The sequence below is a fragment of the Acanthopagrus latus genome, chromosome 2 (genome assembly GCF_904848185.1).
Source record: "Acanthopagrus latus isolate v.2019 chromosome 2, fAcaLat1.1, whole genome shotgun sequence".
Lineage (NCBI taxonomy): Eukaryota > Metazoa > Chordata > Actinopteri > Spariformes > Sparidae > Acanthopagrus > Acanthopagrus latus.
This window is the reverse complement of record NC_051040.1, coordinates 6597939-6616987: the sequence shown is the minus strand read 5'-3', so window position 1 is coordinate 6616987 and position 19049 is coordinate 6597939. Positions and strand designations below refer to the sequence as shown.

General features: G+C 42.5%; 1 protein-coding gene across 1 annotated transcript in view; it reads right to left on the bottom strand.

Moving 5' to 3' along the window:
- LOC119008898 (protocadherin-16-like) overlaps positions 1-19049 on the bottom strand; it is an 82934-nt gene that overhangs the window by 16107 nt on the left and 47778 nt on the right. The window contains exons 3-6 of the mRNA XM_037079624.1: positions 3151-3339; positions 2216-2447; positions 1841-2077; positions 435-1463 (exon numbers count right to left, since the gene is read on the bottom strand). Coding sequence (XP_036935519.1) covers positions 435-1463; positions 1841-2077; positions 2216-2447; positions 3151-3339 — 1687 coding nt within the window. The remainder of the gene's footprint in view (positions 1-434; positions 1464-1840; positions 2078-2215; positions 2448-3150; positions 3340-19049) is intronic.

Below are 19049 nucleotides of genomic sequence, written 5' to 3'. Positions count from 1 at the left end.
TTTTTGGTGACAAATATAAATGTTTCTTTTAGAATCGTGATGGCTTTATTTCACGATGATGGCTCTTTGGGATGACTTGCTCTATTATTGCAGTTTAGTTGAGTTTAGCTTGATCGACAGAAATATATCATATGTAATAAAACTGAGTGTTCTAAATTCATGGCTCAGGGTTTCTCCAGTATCGCCTAAAGGAAGATACTTTTAGAAATCGAAAATTCAAGAATTAATATCAACAGTGCAGTCAGTCATTCATTTCTTGTGCAAATTCCTGTCTCAACAGCAGCTTTATTAAATGAATGACACTGAAGATAACTACTTTGTTTCCATATGCAGTTTTTAGTGTAAATACATAGATTTTCCGCAACCTCAATTTTAACACTCTAATCTGTGACTGTGGCTGTTATTAATCGTAATACAACACATTTTTAATTCACCTGTGTGGGAATTGATCTGAAAGTGGCGGTCAGAGTGTAGAAAGCGGTAGTTGAGGCGTCCGTTGGGGCCACTGTCTCGGTCTGTGGCCGACACATAACCAAAGCCGGTTCCTGCAGGCAAGTTTTCTCTCACAGCCATGAAGACTCTCTCCTGTGTGAGTCGAGGAGAGTTGTCATTCTCATCAGTCACTGATATCCGCACCGTGGCACTGCCCGTCTTCTTCAACTGTCCATGACCTTGACTGGCCAGCACTGTCAGAAGATAAATGTCTTTGACTTCTCTGTCTAGAGCACTCTTCACAAACAGCCAGCCACTGTCTGCCACAATGCCAAAACCTGCAGCATCTCCATCTGGACGCAGGTGATATGCCAGGGGACTGGAGTAACCTGAGCCAGGGGTCTCTCTGTTCAAAGCCCTGACCTGCAGGAAGCGTTTGTTTATCGGAGTCCCTTCTTTAAGCTCTACACGGTAGGTGAGGGTATCAAAAACAGGTCCTTGGTCATTCTCTGCCTGGACATGAACCACAAGCATGAAGGTGGCACTAAGCTGGGGTACTCCACTATCCTTTGCAATCACCTGGAGGTCATAACGGGAGGCACTCTCATAGTTTAGGCTGCCTACCAATCGGATCTCTCCACTGCTGCGCTCTATGCTGAAGGCCCTCTGGATTCCACTTGGAGAAGAAAGATCGAAGCTGAGCTGTCCATTGACTCCAGAGTCTCTGTCCTCGGCCTGGATCCGATACACCACTGTACCCATTTCTGTATGTTCTGGCAGCAGCAAGGACTCCGATGATGAGGGCATAAAAACAGGCGGGTTATCGTTGATGTCTGCGATGGTAATTTGGACACGGGTCTGGCCAAAGGCAGGCGGGTTACCACTGCGAGCCTGCACTTCCAAATCAAGAGATGACTGAGCTTCATGATCCAGAGGCAGACTGGTCCTTAGGACCCCAGTGTCAGGATCCACTGTAAAATATCCCATAGGGTCACCAGAACTAATGGTGTAGGAGATATCTTTGGAGGTACCTGGAAAGACAGAAGTATAACAAAAACCAGAGGCAAGTCAACATGGACCATGAGGCAGCGCTAAAAGCACTGAAGTAACAGTATACTCCGAGAATGTCATTTTTCACTTTTCATGACTGTAACAGAACTCTAAAAACCCTGAAAATGAATATATAAACAAAGCTGTGAAATTGACTTTTTGACCGATGTTAGTTCAGAATTAGGTGTGTATCATGGTCTGACGCCTATTCGTACAAGTGGTGCAGGGTACAGAAAAAGAAAAAGACACTCGTTTAAGCATGATCCATGAGACTGATAAATGTAAACATCTGTTTAATATGAGCTATGAGTGAGTGAGTGAGTGAGTGAGTGAGTGAGTGAGTGAGTGAGTACCCTACCTGTCTTACTACTGGCCTGCACGATGCCTACGACCGTCCCCCGCAAGACGTCCTCTGACACAGTAAAGTAGTACTGAGTCTGTTCAAACACAGGTGGTGCCACCAACCCCGCCACCACACTAATGTTGACTCTGGCATTGACGTGGGCAACTAGACCACCACCATCCTGAGCAGAGATCAGCATGGGAATGACAGAGTTGGCCTTGCCATAGACAGATCGCGACAGGGAGATCACACCTAAAAAAAAACAAAGATGCAGGCAAGTTTCAAACAGGCCCTTTTGAAATCGTGTGAAAAGATAATGTGAAGGATCTGCAGGCCAAAATAATCTTGAAAATACACAAAAGCATAAACTGGAACCGGAAAAGTGCCAACCTGTATCTTTGTTGAGTGTAAAGTAAGGGGAGGCCCCTCCAGGTACTGTTTTGTATGTGATTCGACCATTCTCGCCTGAGTCTGGGTCATAGGCCGTCACTCTGACAACAGATGTCCCGGGGGCGCTCTGCGTGCTCAGACTGACAGCATAGCTGACTGGGTAGAAGGCGGGTCTGTTATCATTAATGTCGACCAGATCTACCTTCACATAGGCTACTGAGCTCAGTCCACCCTGCAGAGGAAACAAAAGCTCTTTTGTCATACTTTCACATACATCACACTGTGAACAGAAAAAAACACACCTGAAAGCAGGATTTCAGCCACTTTAATGGTGCAAGTAAAAACCGGCAGTAAACCCTGTTAAAATCTCGTTGTATGGCGTGCCCTCTAAAATATAGTCCCAGCAGGTTCGTGCAGCGATACAGATTGATAGCTTCCCTCGGGAAAGAGCAATATGTCATGACCTGTGGAGGGTGAGAGGGCTCGCCGCAACCAAACAATCTGTTTCATGGGCTTTTCATTTGCAGAATATACAGTGAGGGCTTTTCATTTGGACCAGGTGGCAAAAACGAGCACGGCAGCAGTCCAACTTGTTAAAATATTACTGCCTGACAGTTGAGGCATTTCTCCATCTGATTGCTTTAACATGGCCGCAGTAATTTTCTTTCATTTTAAACCTTTTATTTTTTAGGTATTATTTGGCATAAAGTGAACAGGATATACTAAGTTTTGACTAAGCCTGCCACGGAGAGCCATTCAGGCTTTTATTTTTTACTTGGCTGCTCAAATCAAAGTTTTTCTGCACATTTGGCCATGTCTTTGCTATCTGGCCTGTAAAAAAAGAAAAAAAAAAAAGCAAGGCTGCTGTGTTTATAGAATTACTCTGTGGCTCGATGGATTCATATTAAGCATGATTTCTAAATGTGGAGGCTCACCCCATCCACTGCAGTAACTGTAAAGTCAAAGCTGGCCGGCCCTTGATCTCTGTCTAGTGCAACACTAGTGCAGATCTGGCCGGTCTCCTTGCCAATGGTGAACTGAGAGGGAACAGCGCTGTTGATGCCAGAACCAAGAGAGTAGGTAATGGAGCCAAAGGAGCCGCCGTCTGCATCTGTCGCAGTCACCTACGGAGAAAGAAAACATGCTATTGGTTAAACATTCCAACATTGTGCATTAAAATGAAAATTTATTAAGTTGGAAGGGAAATATCTGACTGGATATACCCAACAGTTTCCATACTCATTAATAAAGCCACAGCACATCAGATCTAAATTCTATTAGAGGGATGTAAGAGTGATGGCAGCCCACAAATTGAAACAAGAGCATCATACCAGGTGCCTTTTGAAAGCATCTTTGGACCCAATCTTTGTTGTTTATCTGAGCCACAGCAAGAGCCAAACAGGCCCTTTGGCAGAAAAGTGCTCTGAGGGAATGAAGGAGGGTGACGGGAAGGAGGATGACTTCTACAGGCTCTGGGAGGGCTGCCAGCAGGGAAAACTGCCCACTACAGGAGTGGCGTCTGTCTGCAAGGGACAGTGACTGGGACGGCTGGGGAACAGTGGGATACCACACAGTATGCTTCAGTGCAGCGCATTATATCCCAATGTAATGTCCCACTTGTGGTCTGGTTTTAATAATGCCGCACATCTACAGAGGGCTGGAACCGCTGCAGCTATAAAAGCAGCTCACAAGCCATCAGCCAGGGAGCCGACTCAATTACTACAGGATCTCCCAAGACAGCGCAAGGCAAATACACCAATCAGAACGGGCCCCTGGGTACCAGCAGTATAATTGTTTGCAAGTGTTGGCTCTGGATCGCAGTTTGCGAGCGATTACAGTAGGGTTTAACCTCACAAGTTGATTAGAATTCTCCTTCCTTCCATCTTTTATAAATGGATCTATTTAGGAAAACACTAATTGGGAGAAAATACGAGCTCGATTCATGCTCTGCTGCTTCAACACTCCAACACACACAGCAGCGGGGAGCCTCCTCTTCCTAAGACAGAGTAGTCATCAGGAACACTGCCAAGAAAAATAAGGCAAGCCATCATCAAAAGCTGATTTCTTTTAAAAGAAGGCATTGGTATGAGTGTGAGGAGATGGAAATCATTCATTGGAGGTGATGAAGGTTTGGCTGCACTGATTTGGGCTCCGTCTCTTTTCCTGAGCAGATGGCAGACGGGGGACTCAGCAGAGAGCATGCCCCACACTCTTGAATGTGAGTCCTGACAGAGGGTGAATGGTGTGTAGGAGTGAGGGAGTTGTAAAGCGAGTAGAGACTTGAGCCAAAGAGAAGAATAATAAACCACACGAGGAAAGGGGAAACCAAGAAACAAGAAAAGCTACTCCATCTTTTCACTCGTGGAGGCTGCAGCTTACTGTAATATTCTATCATTTCGCAGGGGGCAAGATATTCATAACAACCCTGCAGCTTTATATGCTTGTTTTCTTCACAGCTGTGGGACGAGTGTCAGCTGGAGGGAAAGTTGAAGGAGCATTTTAGCAATACCTGGGCCAGCAGACATGCTACAAATATTTCCCAACAGATCTAGGAAAATATTTCCCCTCTTGTGACTGACCCATTCGTGACAGGCATTTAAAGTACAAGCTGTTTGAAGAGACTCCATGTTGCTCTCCATTGCTACAACCATCCATAAAAAAAACTTTTTTTTAAAAGTACACCCACATACAGTTCATAAAACGTCCGATGTAAAAAGACTACATTTATATTTATAACAAGAACCTGAAAAAAGAAAAAAAGGGAAAATGAAAGTTACTTTTGGTGGGGTGGGAGTTTGAGCTCTTTTCACTCTATGAATCTATAATCATATAGAGTAAAACGCACTGGTTCTGAAAACACTGAATTGAGGGTTCCCTGCGAGTTGCAAAACTTTGAACCTGAGTGAAGTAAAGTAATGCAGCGTGTGCTACAGAGATACTGAGCTTTTCTGTTCTGAGCAAATTCAGAAGAGACAGCGGATTGAGTGATGTGCACGGCATGAAATTAATTTACATGAGGATCCAGCGCTTTAATAATTACACTTCTCTCCCTGCGCTCAGAGTACTGCATACATTGATGAGGATATTCTGAACCATTTGTGGTTTGAAAACCTGAGAAAAATATGTTCCATGAGTTAAGTGGATGACTTCTTTTTGGAGCGTGCTGTAAGATAATAAACCGCACAATCACATTTGCATAAATCCTAACCACTGTGTACTTATAAGTACATTGCCAGAAGCAACCAGTCTGCTTTGGAATCTACAGACTGTGATTTCAATTCCACTCTCATTTTGGAGTTAATAGCAGCGTATCAGTGTCATCTTGCTGTAACGCAGATCCTTGTCTGTCCAGTAGTTTATAATTTGCCAACCACCCATATAAGAGGACATTTATGGTGCCATATTGCTAATGAAAAATGAGCAGGACTATTAGACAAAAAAAAAGAAAAAAAGAAAGGAAAAAAAACGATACCATGAACTCTGTGAGTTGAGGAAATCTTAATAAAATGTGGCCTCTCGCAAAGATTAGGATAAATCAACACTGATAAAAAAAGATTCTTCAAAGTCTTGAATAAAGACTGAAGCTAATTTTGGATACTGCTGTTAACGCTGCAGTTCAGCAGCAGTGTCACAGCAAGAAGTCGTCCATCGTTCATCTCAGTACTACAACACATTTGTGCACAGATTTCCCTTTTTGATATTTTCTTTGTTTAATCCTACATTTTTATAACAAGGTACATCACTACCTCCTCTACATGGGCACGGGTACATTTTGAGGGAAAGAAAATATTCATAACCAAGGAAGTCATTTAAGATGTGTCTGTCATGTAGGAAGTCGTAGTAAGAATTATCTACCCTGCAGGGTTGGAAAAAATCCCACTCACCACTTTGTTGTATCTATCTTGTCATGAATACAAGTGGCCTTTCTCTCTCACTCTGTATCCCGCTGACTTTCTACTCTGTCCACACCGATGTATAGGTATTGCATAAACCATCTATTTCTATTGGACTGAAGGTTCAAAAGCAGAAGTCTCAGATCATCGGCAGCAGCCAGCAGTATTCTCCCTACACTCTGTGTGTGTGAGTGAGGCATGATGGGAGCTGTCTTATCAGCAGGGGAAAGGCAACGTTTGGCTGAGTCCTTAGTAAAACAAGCTGGGGGAATCCAAAGATAACTGGGGCACTTTGTGGTTCTCCCATCAGATTCCAGCAGCCTTCCAGAGGAGACGTTCTGACTGACCGACTGTCAAATCAAGAGAACAGGATTCACACGAGAGAACATGCCTTTAGATGTTTATGTATAATATGTTCAAATGGAATAATGATCCTGAGGTTTTTGGATGCTCTAAAGTTTTCTGGCCCATCTAAGGTCCTCACTCTGAGGTCTGAGAGAGCGCCAGGCCTGGAAAAGAACAAGCCCAGGATTTGGGTGCTTTCTATTTTTAGAGTTGAGTTTCCCAGAAGTCAATTATAATTCTCCTACAACTATTTGATTGACCAGTGTGGCCTCTAGCTCTTATTCTTAAATTGTTGTGGATAACGCAGACACGTGTTTGTCAGTGTGACCTTATTTGCTCAAGCTACGGCTCCTCTACATCTTCATTGTGCAGCCATGCAAAAAAGCTTCACTGTGGAAAGAACTGGTGTAGAAACCTGTGAGTAAATGAATGATGTGGAGTCAAAACCATTGAGGCCAACAAGGGGTGAAATGAAGGCGATGTAGTTTTTAATCATACTCCCCGTATTTCAGAGTGCCCAGTCAAACAAATCTGTCTCACGTAGTCTTCAGTGAAACCAGCCAATCAGGGCTGCGCGTCTGCCAATCCAAATAGGCTACAAATGACGGAGTGCACGTGTAAATGTTTGCCAACTGGGAAATTATCACACACATCAATCAAACTCTGCATGCACACGTCCTTCCAGTGTACCTTCGATGCGTAAGCAAAGACACAGACGTACAAACACTGGGGATTAAATCATTGCTCATCTCAGTCTTGTGATGCCTGTGGAGCAAAAGAGCGAGACCAAATTAATTCTGCACTCTGATTAAAACCAAAATTGTCTCTGTATTCTCCATGAAGTCTTTGCAAACAAACCAGGCTCAGATGAGTATCCAGCAGTGGCTATTGTGACTGGCCTTAATTAAACTATCCAGCTCTGTGGCATAAAGAAATGCTCAGATAATGCTGGATGACATTTCTAACTCTCTAAAGCTCACATTTATGACTGAACCAGCTGTTGTATTATTTGTAGACTGCTGTTGCTTAAAGCACCATGTGTGACACATTGATTAGTTAGCCTAGCTACTAAGATGGCTTTAAAAAAGTGCTGAAGTTACAGATATCATTGAGGAAGTTTCCATTTCTACGAAACTAGAATAAAGAGGGCCCAATTTACTGAACTGTGGAGGTTTCTTACAGCTCCTCTTTAACACATCTTCACAGTTCAGCAAATTGTTCTCCACCAACTGGGAAATTATCACACACATCAATCAAACTCTGCATGCACACGTCCTTCCTGTGTACCTTAGATGCGTGAGCAAAGACACAGACGTACAAACACCAGGGATTAAATCTGCGTCTGTGCAGAACCGCGTCTCCACAGTTCAGTAAATTGTTCTCCACCCCCACGAGAGTTTTTTGCATCCACGTTTATAAACTCCAGTAATACAACATTTTTTGTGAACCTGAACAGAGTTTTACAGCAACATCAAGCCCAGTCACGTCTTCAAAACTTTTTCAGATATTAATTCAGTAATCCCCAAATCTTCAGTATCAAACATAATATCCGTTTCTGTTTCACAGACATGACCAATCAAGCCTGTAAAGAGCAGAGCTACTGCAAAAACACTGAGATGTAGCTTGTGATAGATTGATGGAGTAACATGGAGGTCATTAAAAAGCAGTAAAGGCAAAGAGGAAAGCGTAGGCTCAAAGAAATCAAACGAGTGGGTGAGTTGCAGAAAATCTGGACTGAGAGTTGCTTTGAGCGTTCACAGCTGGTGTGAGGCCGCGCGCACTCCTCTCCCTCTATTGTCCTGGCATCACTTCTGAGGAGACGCAGATGAGGAGAGCGAGGCGGAGAACTCCTAAAGGCCTCTTTCACTACTCGCTAAAGTAGCAGATAGGCAGGTCAGAGACTTTGTGACATGTCCACCACCACACAAAAAACCCAGACAGAGACCACAGTGGCCCGGTGGAAGGAAGAAGCCCACACACTGTTGACGAATATATCAGGGCTCCAAACATTTGCCGCACAGACAGTATCGTCTGGATTCTGACCAAGCATGTGTGAAAGATTTTGGTGGTTACTCAAGAGACAAAAAGCTGAAATCTTCACTGCATAGTTTGAGACATATGTAATGTCTACGAAATAGTGACATCAAATCCTGCCAAACTGTGGCCTTCGATGTCTGGCTGTTTTGTGTGAATATGATAAAAGTTACGAAATTAAATACGACAGAATGAGGGATGTTCAAGAATCAACCCAGGTGCACGGCTTTATACTTCCTCAGCTCATCTGCACGTGAATACAGAACAGGTCTACAGAATCTGAGGAAGCCAGAGCGCACACAGTGGTCTCCATAAGGTACTGCAACCTGGCTGTTATGCTACGCTATGCTATGCTTTACTATACATTACTAGCTGTGAAATAAACAGGATGTATAAAAAAGGCTTGAGATTTTGGGGTGAGGGGTGTCTTATGTAACAATTTCTGCTCTATTTTAGGAAGCCAATTTTAGGAACTTGTTAAAACAACAGCTCTTTAACAACAATTACCGCCGTGTGGTTATATGCCTCTGCACGCCAGTGAGGTTGCAGTTTACATCCATGTCTGTCCAAACTCAAAGAATATAGCTGCACATATGACGTGTTATGAAGTGTAACTATTGGCGAAACCCAAGTTCACCAAGTATGATTCCAGTGAATAATTTCCAGTGAGAAACATGCTGTCTTCACTTTGAGACTATTTTTACAGATGAGTGCACAGGTGTAAAAATGCAAATCTTTGCCTGTGTAAAAGAGCAGAGGCTATGCGACGTGACAGTCTCACTATATGCTAGTCAGACTTTGGAAATGGAAATTGAGGCTCTACAAGAATGTAAATAAGGGTTAATATGAGTAGTCAGTGGCATTAGAGAAAGGCCATGAGTTGATTTAGTCTATTTCATGGCAATCTGTGCAGTACATTTTGATATTCCTGTCTACAGGGAAATGCTGGCTCAATGGTGATGCTGCAGTAAAAGTCGGGGGTGATCAAAAACATCGGAATTCACCCTCTGGGGTTCATAAATACCCACTGTGAATTTCATGGAAATCCAGCCATCAGTTTCAGAGAAACCTTATCATGTTCTGGAAAAACAAAATGTTGACCTGAGGGAGGTACAAGACAAAGTGTTGCAGGGATGGATGGATTAATACAAGAACATAATACAAGTTTTAGTTTTTTATATATAAATGCAGCTGAAGCATGATAGTCTTCAAAGTGCTGGGGAAAAAATTCTCCTGTTTGGGGGGGAAATCATTGTGTGTGGCCAGAAAAAAAATTCTATTCACAGGAAACACTCAACTACAGCAATTCAACCGCAACTCAAGTTAAATAAAAAATTCACATCAGCTCCCAATTATCCTTTGCATAATTTCTATTGTAAAAGCCTCGGCAACATTACACTGGCACTGGCACAGCAGCGACACATTCTTTATAACTACCGAACAACCAGCCATGGAGCTGTATTCATTATGAGCAATTCAAATTCACAAAACCTCCCTCAGTATCACTGCATGACTTCACATGAGCAATCTATTCCAGATTTGTCAAAAAACCTTTCTTTGTCCAGATGTCCATTAAAATACATCTGCTGTTTTGGGGCATCCCCGTTAAACACCATATAACTGTCATAGTCTGTAACCATCTTAATCACACCGATTTTTACAAAAAATACACAGTTATGAGCTGGTTGCCAAATCATATCACCCAGAACCGTCCTTTCTACTTTGGAAATGAGTTCCAACTGTCCTTGCAGGGCTAATGATTCAACCAGACTAGAATTGTAAATGAATGCTAATAAAATCCACTACACATGTGCTGAAGGATAAACATGACAACAGATAATATTTAACAGTAAATTTTCCAGGATTATATGGTTTCAACATGATTGAGGTGCCCAGTCTGAGTAACTTTTGGCTGCCTTTGGAAGAGTCTCTAACAGGAAAGCAACATTTTGCCAAGCTTACAGCCCCAGCAGGTTCTACTGCCCTAGTTTCTTAGAAGGGGATTGTCTTGGCTTTTTGGGGACATAAAAGAAACTACCCTCTTCCTCGAGGAGACAAAGAGGTATTGATTTCTAAATCAACAATGGCTCTGTAGCTTTTCATCTTTCTCTGTGTAGTGTGCTGACATAAATGTGGAGGACCTGGGTTAAGGGCAGCAAGTTTGTATGGTGTAAGGGCCACATATCTGGCAGAGGAACAGAGGGGAGGTAATATAGCAGTCAGGGATATAATGACACTCAGTGCTAGAGTGCAGACACAGGACAGGATAGGGTTTCTGTCTCTTTCCTTTCCTCTCACCCATCACTCACCGTAACTACTACACCGCTGGAAAAAAAGGCTAGTCAAAACATTGTGACAGAGTGTCTGTGTGAAGCGGGTAGGCGGTCAGTGTGTTGATGAATTAAATGTGATACAACATGAAATTTAAGAACATTTTCATGTTAACAAATAAGACGTTGTCAACTTCCAAAAAACAAGGCTTGTCTAATGAATTGACTATTGTTACTTCTCACTCACCAAGTTTGATTAATTTGTTTACTCTGGAAAATTACTGTTCTCTACATTTACGTTTACAGCGCCATGATTTAATGGCAGGATTAAGAATTTTAACTTTTCACAATCCTGTGTAGTGCTTAACTCTGTTGATAAGATTAAGACACTGCCTTGTTGTAAGTGCCAGTTCTGCTTGATTGCTGGTACATCCCTCAAATAAAAATGCTTGCACTTCATTAGACTAATAATGTGAAGAATTTCACCCATCAAGTGGCATTAAGGTTAAAGTTTCCAACACAAGTGTGAGTGGTTTTTCAAAACTCAGTCCCCTAATGAAGCTGCAGCTTGCCGTTTATTATCATACATTTGCCCCAATCAACCACCGGTAACCAAGCATCCTGTTTGAGGATCTGACAGAATATAACAACATAAGAAATGTCTTCAAGTAGAAAAATATCTCTTCATCATTCAGCAGAGTTCACACTTGCCTCAAAACATTCAGGAATTAATTGTTAAGCCTCACAATGCTCCCCCTTTGTAGTTTGCAATTTAAGAGTTGTGACAAACTTCAGTTGTTGGAAGCTAGGTGGCCTGCATTTTTTTTAAATTTCATTAGACTTTTTTTCTAAACTGAAGCGTCTGTCTTTCATCTAGACCTTGCATCTGGAAGTGATTATGCGTCAAACCATTTAAGGAGGAAAGGGTTCCAGAAAAGGAGAAACGAGCACTGAGGAGAGATATTGTGCAGCTAAAGAAAAGAGGTAGAGGCAGTAAAGCCGAGTGGAGTGGAAGCAGTATTCAAGATCAGCCATGCAACGGCCCTTTTCAGCTTTCATATTATCTGTGATAGTTAATTAAGCTCAAATCATTTAAATAATGATGACAAAAAGACCATCTGAGTGCAAAAGAGTAGCTGCTCTATATAAAGATTCTTGTATGGTACCACTGTGTGCCTGCAAACAAGCCTGAGGTCATCAAGAGGGAATGTGACTTGGCACCTTGAAAACAACTTTAAGGTGTTGTTAAAGCCCCCTGGGGTGTACTAACCCTGTCAATACTTGATATGAGCCATGATCCCAACAGGTAACCTGGGAGACTTTGATGTGTACCTCCTATTCAAAATGTCCTGTAGTAGGACAAAAGATAAAAAGAAAAATGTTGCAATGTGATTCAATTTAATTTTGAGACGTATGAGGGAGTAAAGGTTAGTGGGGGGTCCTGGGAAAGGCCTTCATGCCAGACATGTTTCTAAACTTGATGTAGGCTCACGGCAGGGGAGGACTTTAGCATAATGTGCAGCATTTACCACCGCTGACAACTCTTCACACAATATCGGGGATAATTCTCAACGACGGTTTTACTCTGGTTGGAAAAATAAATATGACAAAAACTCAACTGGAAGCGTAAGCACACTGGTGTGCATGGCATTAACCCTTGGCCACCTGGAATGACAAAGGCAACTCAGTAAGCTGTCTGAGAGGCTCCTGCTTAAAACATTAGCCTGTTTATTTTCCAAAGGTCAAATGGGAGAAATCAACCTACCACTATTTTCTTACGCATGCTGACCGCTATTTAGCCAATGGAAAGAAAGCAAAGAGAAAATTACTGGTTTGAGAAATTTGCATTGAAGAATAATAATTTTGAATGACAATGTCAAAACATGATGTGGAGGTTAGAGAATCTTTTTAAACGTGGGTTGGAGGAGCCTTTTACTTCTGCTTAATATTTCTAATGGATGTAAAATCGTTTGCCATTAGCGGCCTTGCAGTAATGCCATGATAAAAGTCGAATTTGGAACATAAACACACTTGACTTTTATTTTCAAATGGCACAATGTTAATTAAATGCTAATTTATATCATAATGACTTATGCAAATGCACAATTCTGCAATATAAAAGCAGCATTTTAACATTCAGCATGACATGATGACTGACTCGTACATTATTCTACATCACACACACACTGTTGAGGGTCACAGAGAACCTCTGAAGTAACCTCCAATAAACCCACAGCACCACAAAAGTCACCAGTAAAGCCAGTTGAAAGCCTCTGAGACCTGCCCAGGGTCCAGTGTGGGAGGTGAACTGATGCTAGGAGCTTGCTGAGGAGATCCACTCTCACAAGACTTCCACCAGGGGAGGTAACCTCGCATCAGACACCCATGTAGCCGGGCCTGTCAGGCTCTAGCTTGGCTCCATTTCAACTAGTCATCCCTTTCACAGCCGTCCAATAGCCGTGCTGAGCGCTGGTCTGCTGAGGCAGGCCGGGCGGTGGATCCCAGGGTCTGGGTAGGTGGGAGGGGAGCTAATATGAACCATGCACAGCGTGTGGGGGTGCAGGAGCACTGATGTGGGCTAGGCTAGTGCTACAGCTGCCTGCAGTGGGTGGGAGAATGCCCACTGAGCATGGCATGCACAAACACAGTGCAGATGCAGTTGCAGAGCCAGATTGGACCCTGGTTCCCAGACATCCTCAAGTCTGTTTGATGAGACTATTCAGTGGTGGAGTAAGTCCTCTCTTCTCCATGTGAGTCACATCTACAGTGCAGGCTGTGCCACATTCACATCACACTGTGATCATGCTGTCTTTCAATACATTTCTGATCACAACTGGCAGCAAAGTGTATTGCTTCCATATATGGAGATCCAGTGGAGTCATAATTGCCTAAAACCCTCTAGGAGACTATGACATGGATTCATATTCTTCATTAGAGACATTTAAAGCGTGTACCGTGCAACCACATGCTAATTTTATCATTCAGTGGTCAACTCAAAGCAGAACATAATCACTGATAATGAATAACACACTGGAGACTTCAGATTAAATTGTCTTGTCTGCATTTATAGTTTGGCTGATCATGAAGCAGATCTCTCTTTTCCGCTTCAATATTCCATCATGGAGGATTTAAAATTACTCTCCTCTACACACAGAATCACATGCAGATGCAGACTCTGCAACACATATGGACAATGACACAGACACAGACACACACACACACACACACACACACACACACACACAAACACACACACACACACACATTGTTCACTTTGTGTGCATTTGTAGTGTTGCTCCTGAGGCTCGGCTGAGGTCAGCAGTTAGACTGGGATGGATTGGTCAGGTTTCCAAGCGCAGCAGGGGGAGCCAGATCTGTGGTGTGGCAGGAACCTGAGTCTTCCAAAGCTCTGCAGCCAGTACTTTACAGCACCAGTAGGGTCCTTATGAAATACGAAGACCTCATCCTTCAGTGGACAGGACATGGGAAATGCATTGCACAAGAGGAAGCTTCCAGAAAACACTGACATTTTTAGGTATATAGGAGAGATTTTAATTGTCACCCAGTATGACAGACATGTTTACTGACAGTTGTACTGCCATTGTAATTTCATTTTAGCTTGCTGGTAAACACTAATTAAACCAGGCAGCTTGGAAAGCAGAGACTGTTTTGTGAGTATTGTGTCACTACACACATGCAGTTGCTTATGTTGAGTGTCTGGACCTGTCCAGTCTCATTGGAGGCTCACACAAATAAGCTCCTAACAGGAAGATCTTCTATACACGCAGCAATGAGATCCTTTGAACACAATGAAGGTATCTCAATATATTTTTTGTGTGTGTTATAATACACCATTTGACATTGATAGATTTCATTTTAGATTCAACAAACATGGTCTTGCATGGTTTCAGTGGTAGTATTTCAAAGAGGAGCTGGTGTCCTTGGTTGGTACTTGAAATAGCTTGACAGAGCCACTTGTTTCAATGATGTAAAATGGAAATAAGTCAATAGATCATCAGCACAGTGCTTACATGTTACTCTAAATGCATTAGGCAGTGGCTCCACTAAGTGAAGGCTCACGTCATTACTTAGTTTTTTCACCCCAGGCAGTGACTGCTCCCCATAATGATGAGACTGACCGACTCTCCTGTCGTGACGTAGCTTAGAGACAATTTAACTTGGACATAATTCTGCTGCCGTGTGGTACCGGCATTCCATTTAATGCTCCCGTTGTGAAGGAATAAGTAAACCTATTAGCCATTCTCCTAGGAGACTAAAAGCTTCATGTTTTCAATGAAATAAAGACTATTTATTTATACAATTAACAATATGTTTAAAGAATTTAATGCTCAGTTGCTTTAATAAAAGTGATGACATCCCAACCCAGTGTTATTTATCATTTCATTTGACTGTCCAAAGGCAATAAAAAAGTCTGACATCCTCTACAAATAAACAGTTCGCTGTGTTATTAATGACAAAAGGTTAAGCAAAACAGTACACGTCTTCAGCAGGCAGTTCTTACACAGTCTGCAGGACAGATTTCAGCAGCATTTCTCAGTCCTCTCTCTCACATCTCTCTGACAGATGAAATCTGATCAGATTGGAACCAATGAAGCTGTCTGCATCAACAGCTTCAGCTTCACTTGAGCCTTACGTGTGTAGCCCTGAGCAAGTGGATTATTAGGTTTGAAGATAATCTTGCATGCCCTCAAGAGTTTTCTGACAAGGTGATGGACTCTCTGAATTTCATCATACATATTAAATGTTCAAAGATATCACTATAAGTCTACAGATTAGAACAGGGTGATTGCAACCCATCTCCAACAGCCATAGCTTTAGGTCTTATTCAGACCAAATCAGGTTTTGCAGCGATTAGTGTGGGGTTGGATGAAGGGGAGAAGAGGAGTATCATAGTTTGCGACAAGTCTGCAGAGTATTTCTCCTCCCCTGCTGGTGCAGTTTCCTGGCAGCACAATGTAACAACATAACATCACGCAACATAACAGAAACTCAGAGCAATTTGGCAGACCTCTGATTGTTTGTGTCTCTTTTTTGGCTGATATGACACGTCACGTCAACCATATGACAAACTAGTGTCTAGTGACTAATGACTGGAGTCATTTTCTTAATTGAGTATAAACAGCTTGGACAACAATACTGTTGACTTTCCGGTCTGTTTGCTGGCTTATGTGACTGGCCATTGTAGTATGACTTCAACTTTCGCTGCATTGTCACTGCCCTTCTTTGTGGCAGCACCCCTGTGGTCCACATTGCCGCAGCCTAAACACACGCCAGTCTTCCCATTCATTTTGAGTGTGGGTACACACGAAATGAATGGGTCGGGGGGGGGGCTGGCCTTTTCACCGCAACACCTGATTTGGTCTGAACGAAGCCTTACAGCGCCGGTCTGTAGTAGTGTAATCATTTCTGAGGGAAGAGAAATGAATCAGTCTCTAATGTCGCTCTCCATGCACGGCGAGGAAGAGGAGAGGGGGTGGGTGTGGGGGTGACTGAGGGCATTGGGGTCATGAAGGCCTACTGGAACCATACACATAAACACACGCTGTCACTGACTGATAAACACTGCAAACAGATGAAGACTGCCCAGGCAGGGCTCTGGCGTGCACGCGGTTTCGTCTGTTTAACTGTAACCCCGGTCCTGAAGGAAGTCATCCCTGGTTCAGACATGCGTTGGACACAAAGACAACACTCTCTGGCAATGGAAACCGTCCGGAGAGCTGAGTGTCTGTTTGGATCTCTTTCTTTTGTTTCATCGAGTCGCATAATTGCGTGTCAACAGAGATTCATCCTGAGCAGACAGAGAATCGTGTACAGACAGATGAGTGCGCACAGAGACACACACACACGCAATATGTACGGTAACTTTCCAAACAGTTCCCTGCCAACAACAAACAACAGCTGTTCTTCACATAAAACTCTGGCTCTGTCATGCGGAGATGGATGGAGAAGCTGGCGCTCTGTCATCGTTACACCTTTTATCTTGTTTTTTAAACTTTCTGGAAAATGTGATAATGAGATTTTCCATATCGCCACATGAAAATCTACGTCACCTCCTAATCTGAAACACTTTCTGTTATGAGTCCATTTCCTCTTTGAAATGTTCAATATGGTTACTATGAGATATTTGTGTGTTTACCATCTGAGATGTTCGCTCTGATTCATGAGCAGTTTTTTCATCACACACATTCTTTTGAGCCTCCAAAGCAATAGGTGGGTTTCATTTCCTCGCCGGGATATTTATTTAGTTCTCGGCAAAATATTTAGGTGATAGGGTAATTATATTTTATCTTGTATACATGTCCAGTCCTCTCCTTCATGTGATTCATTTCAAACAACCCTTTCTGAGTATACATAAGGTAGTCAGTGAGCACTTCAGTTGTTTCTCAGACCAAAAGGGACTTCAACAGTAAACATGTCCTCCGCGAGATTACACTCACGCAAGCTCCTAAAAAGAACACACACAAGTCTGAATTAAACATATTTAATCTATCTGAAAGATATGAACCTGTTTGGGTTACACAAAAGCTGAGCCATAGCCAGGACTCCCCCGATGATCCCAATGGTATACTCATACACACCTCAAATTTACCTCACACACTCCCTGACAGCACTTATCCACAAGCCCAAGTCTGTTCATTGATTACATTTCCTGCTTTCTGCCAGGCAACGAGACTTACATAGGATGGGGTTGTTATCATCAAGTGTCTGGATATTCACTTCAGTATTAATTGCTTGGCCAGCTGTGTAAGAGAAATCCCTCTGTCCTGTGTGCATCTGGTGGAAAGAGGCTCAGCATCTACAAGCTTTCTACTCAGCTGGTTTTAGCAGATCAGAGAGTTTAACTCTTAACTCTTGTGTCTGTTGCTGTTAGTCTGCTAGAGCACACTATTAAAGGGACAATTCCCACAAATTACAGAAACACACATTCAACCATTTACTTATACTGGTGTCAACAATTTGTATTATAAACTTCTGTCTACACACAAACTGCTGGCAGTGGTCAAGGTCGGGATGACAGGTACCACAAAATTAAATTCTAAACTTTTCCATAATATATCAAGTAATAATGTATATTAATATATCATAATATGGTTCACTTTTCATTACATTGAGGCTTGACGGAAATGTCATCAGATAACATACTCTCTTGTTATCACTCTTCTATACAAAATACATTTACATACAGGATATTGCATCTTTCTCGTTATATTGTGCTCAGGCCCGAGAACCTGCGTCAACTGCCATTTTGTTTCAGACACTAGTTCCAACAGTAAAGAGAAAGCGGGGCCCATTTCTCAAGCAAGACCTACAGTAGTAGCCTACTGGTCAGGTCTGTATTCATGGGGCGCAGTAAGGCTCGCCCAAAACAACAACAATGACCTGCTGCAAGGGCAGGTAAAGCTGGGTGACAGGTGAAGGGCTAGGGGCCTTAGTAGACTCACCCCTGTCTACAAAAAATGATTGTGTCCCATTAAGATTCCTCATATGAATGAGGCGATTTTCAATAAAGCTGTGAGGAAGACAGAGTGTGATTGTGGCCGCAGATAATGCATATGGAGGCATGCAGAGGTCACACCTAACAGAGTTGTTTTGCCTTTGCTACGCCTTACTGTGCAAATATATACTTTGATAAGAGCTTTATCTGGTTTTCACTGAAAATAAGGGAAGGGTTTCCTTGCAGTATGGACTATTCACCACTCAGAAGACCAAACTAAAAAGGAAAATAAATGTTCCCATAATCCACATGAGGGATGGATCTCTTCACTTAAAGGCACTGAAATAAAATTAAAAAACATTCATAATTTATCTGCTTGTCAGAGCAAAGACTTTAATGAGCGTGTCCTGAGTGTTGTCTTGCCCTCTACCCAATGCGTGCTGGGGGAGGCTACAGGCTCTGTGACCCTGAAGTGGACAGTATAGACAATGAGTGACTGAAAAATCACACTGAACAAATATACTGTATGGTTTTTCCATTTTCTACTAAAACTTTGAAAGTAATCAAAACCAAATATTTCCTTTTGATACCTAAAGACTGAAAATATTCAAGAGACTAAAATTAACTGGTTTAAACAATCTTGAGAGATGTCGAGAGGTCTCAAGTGTTGTCCCTGAGCCACCCATAAACAAAATAAATCATGTTTGTGAGCGTCCATGCATCTGTGTGCATGTGATTTACGAAGAAAAGGGTACGAAGCATACCTAATGTAATCCAATCAAGCAGAAAGTTCTGGCTAACATGTGAGGTCCTAAGTCATAGGTCAGCCAAATGTC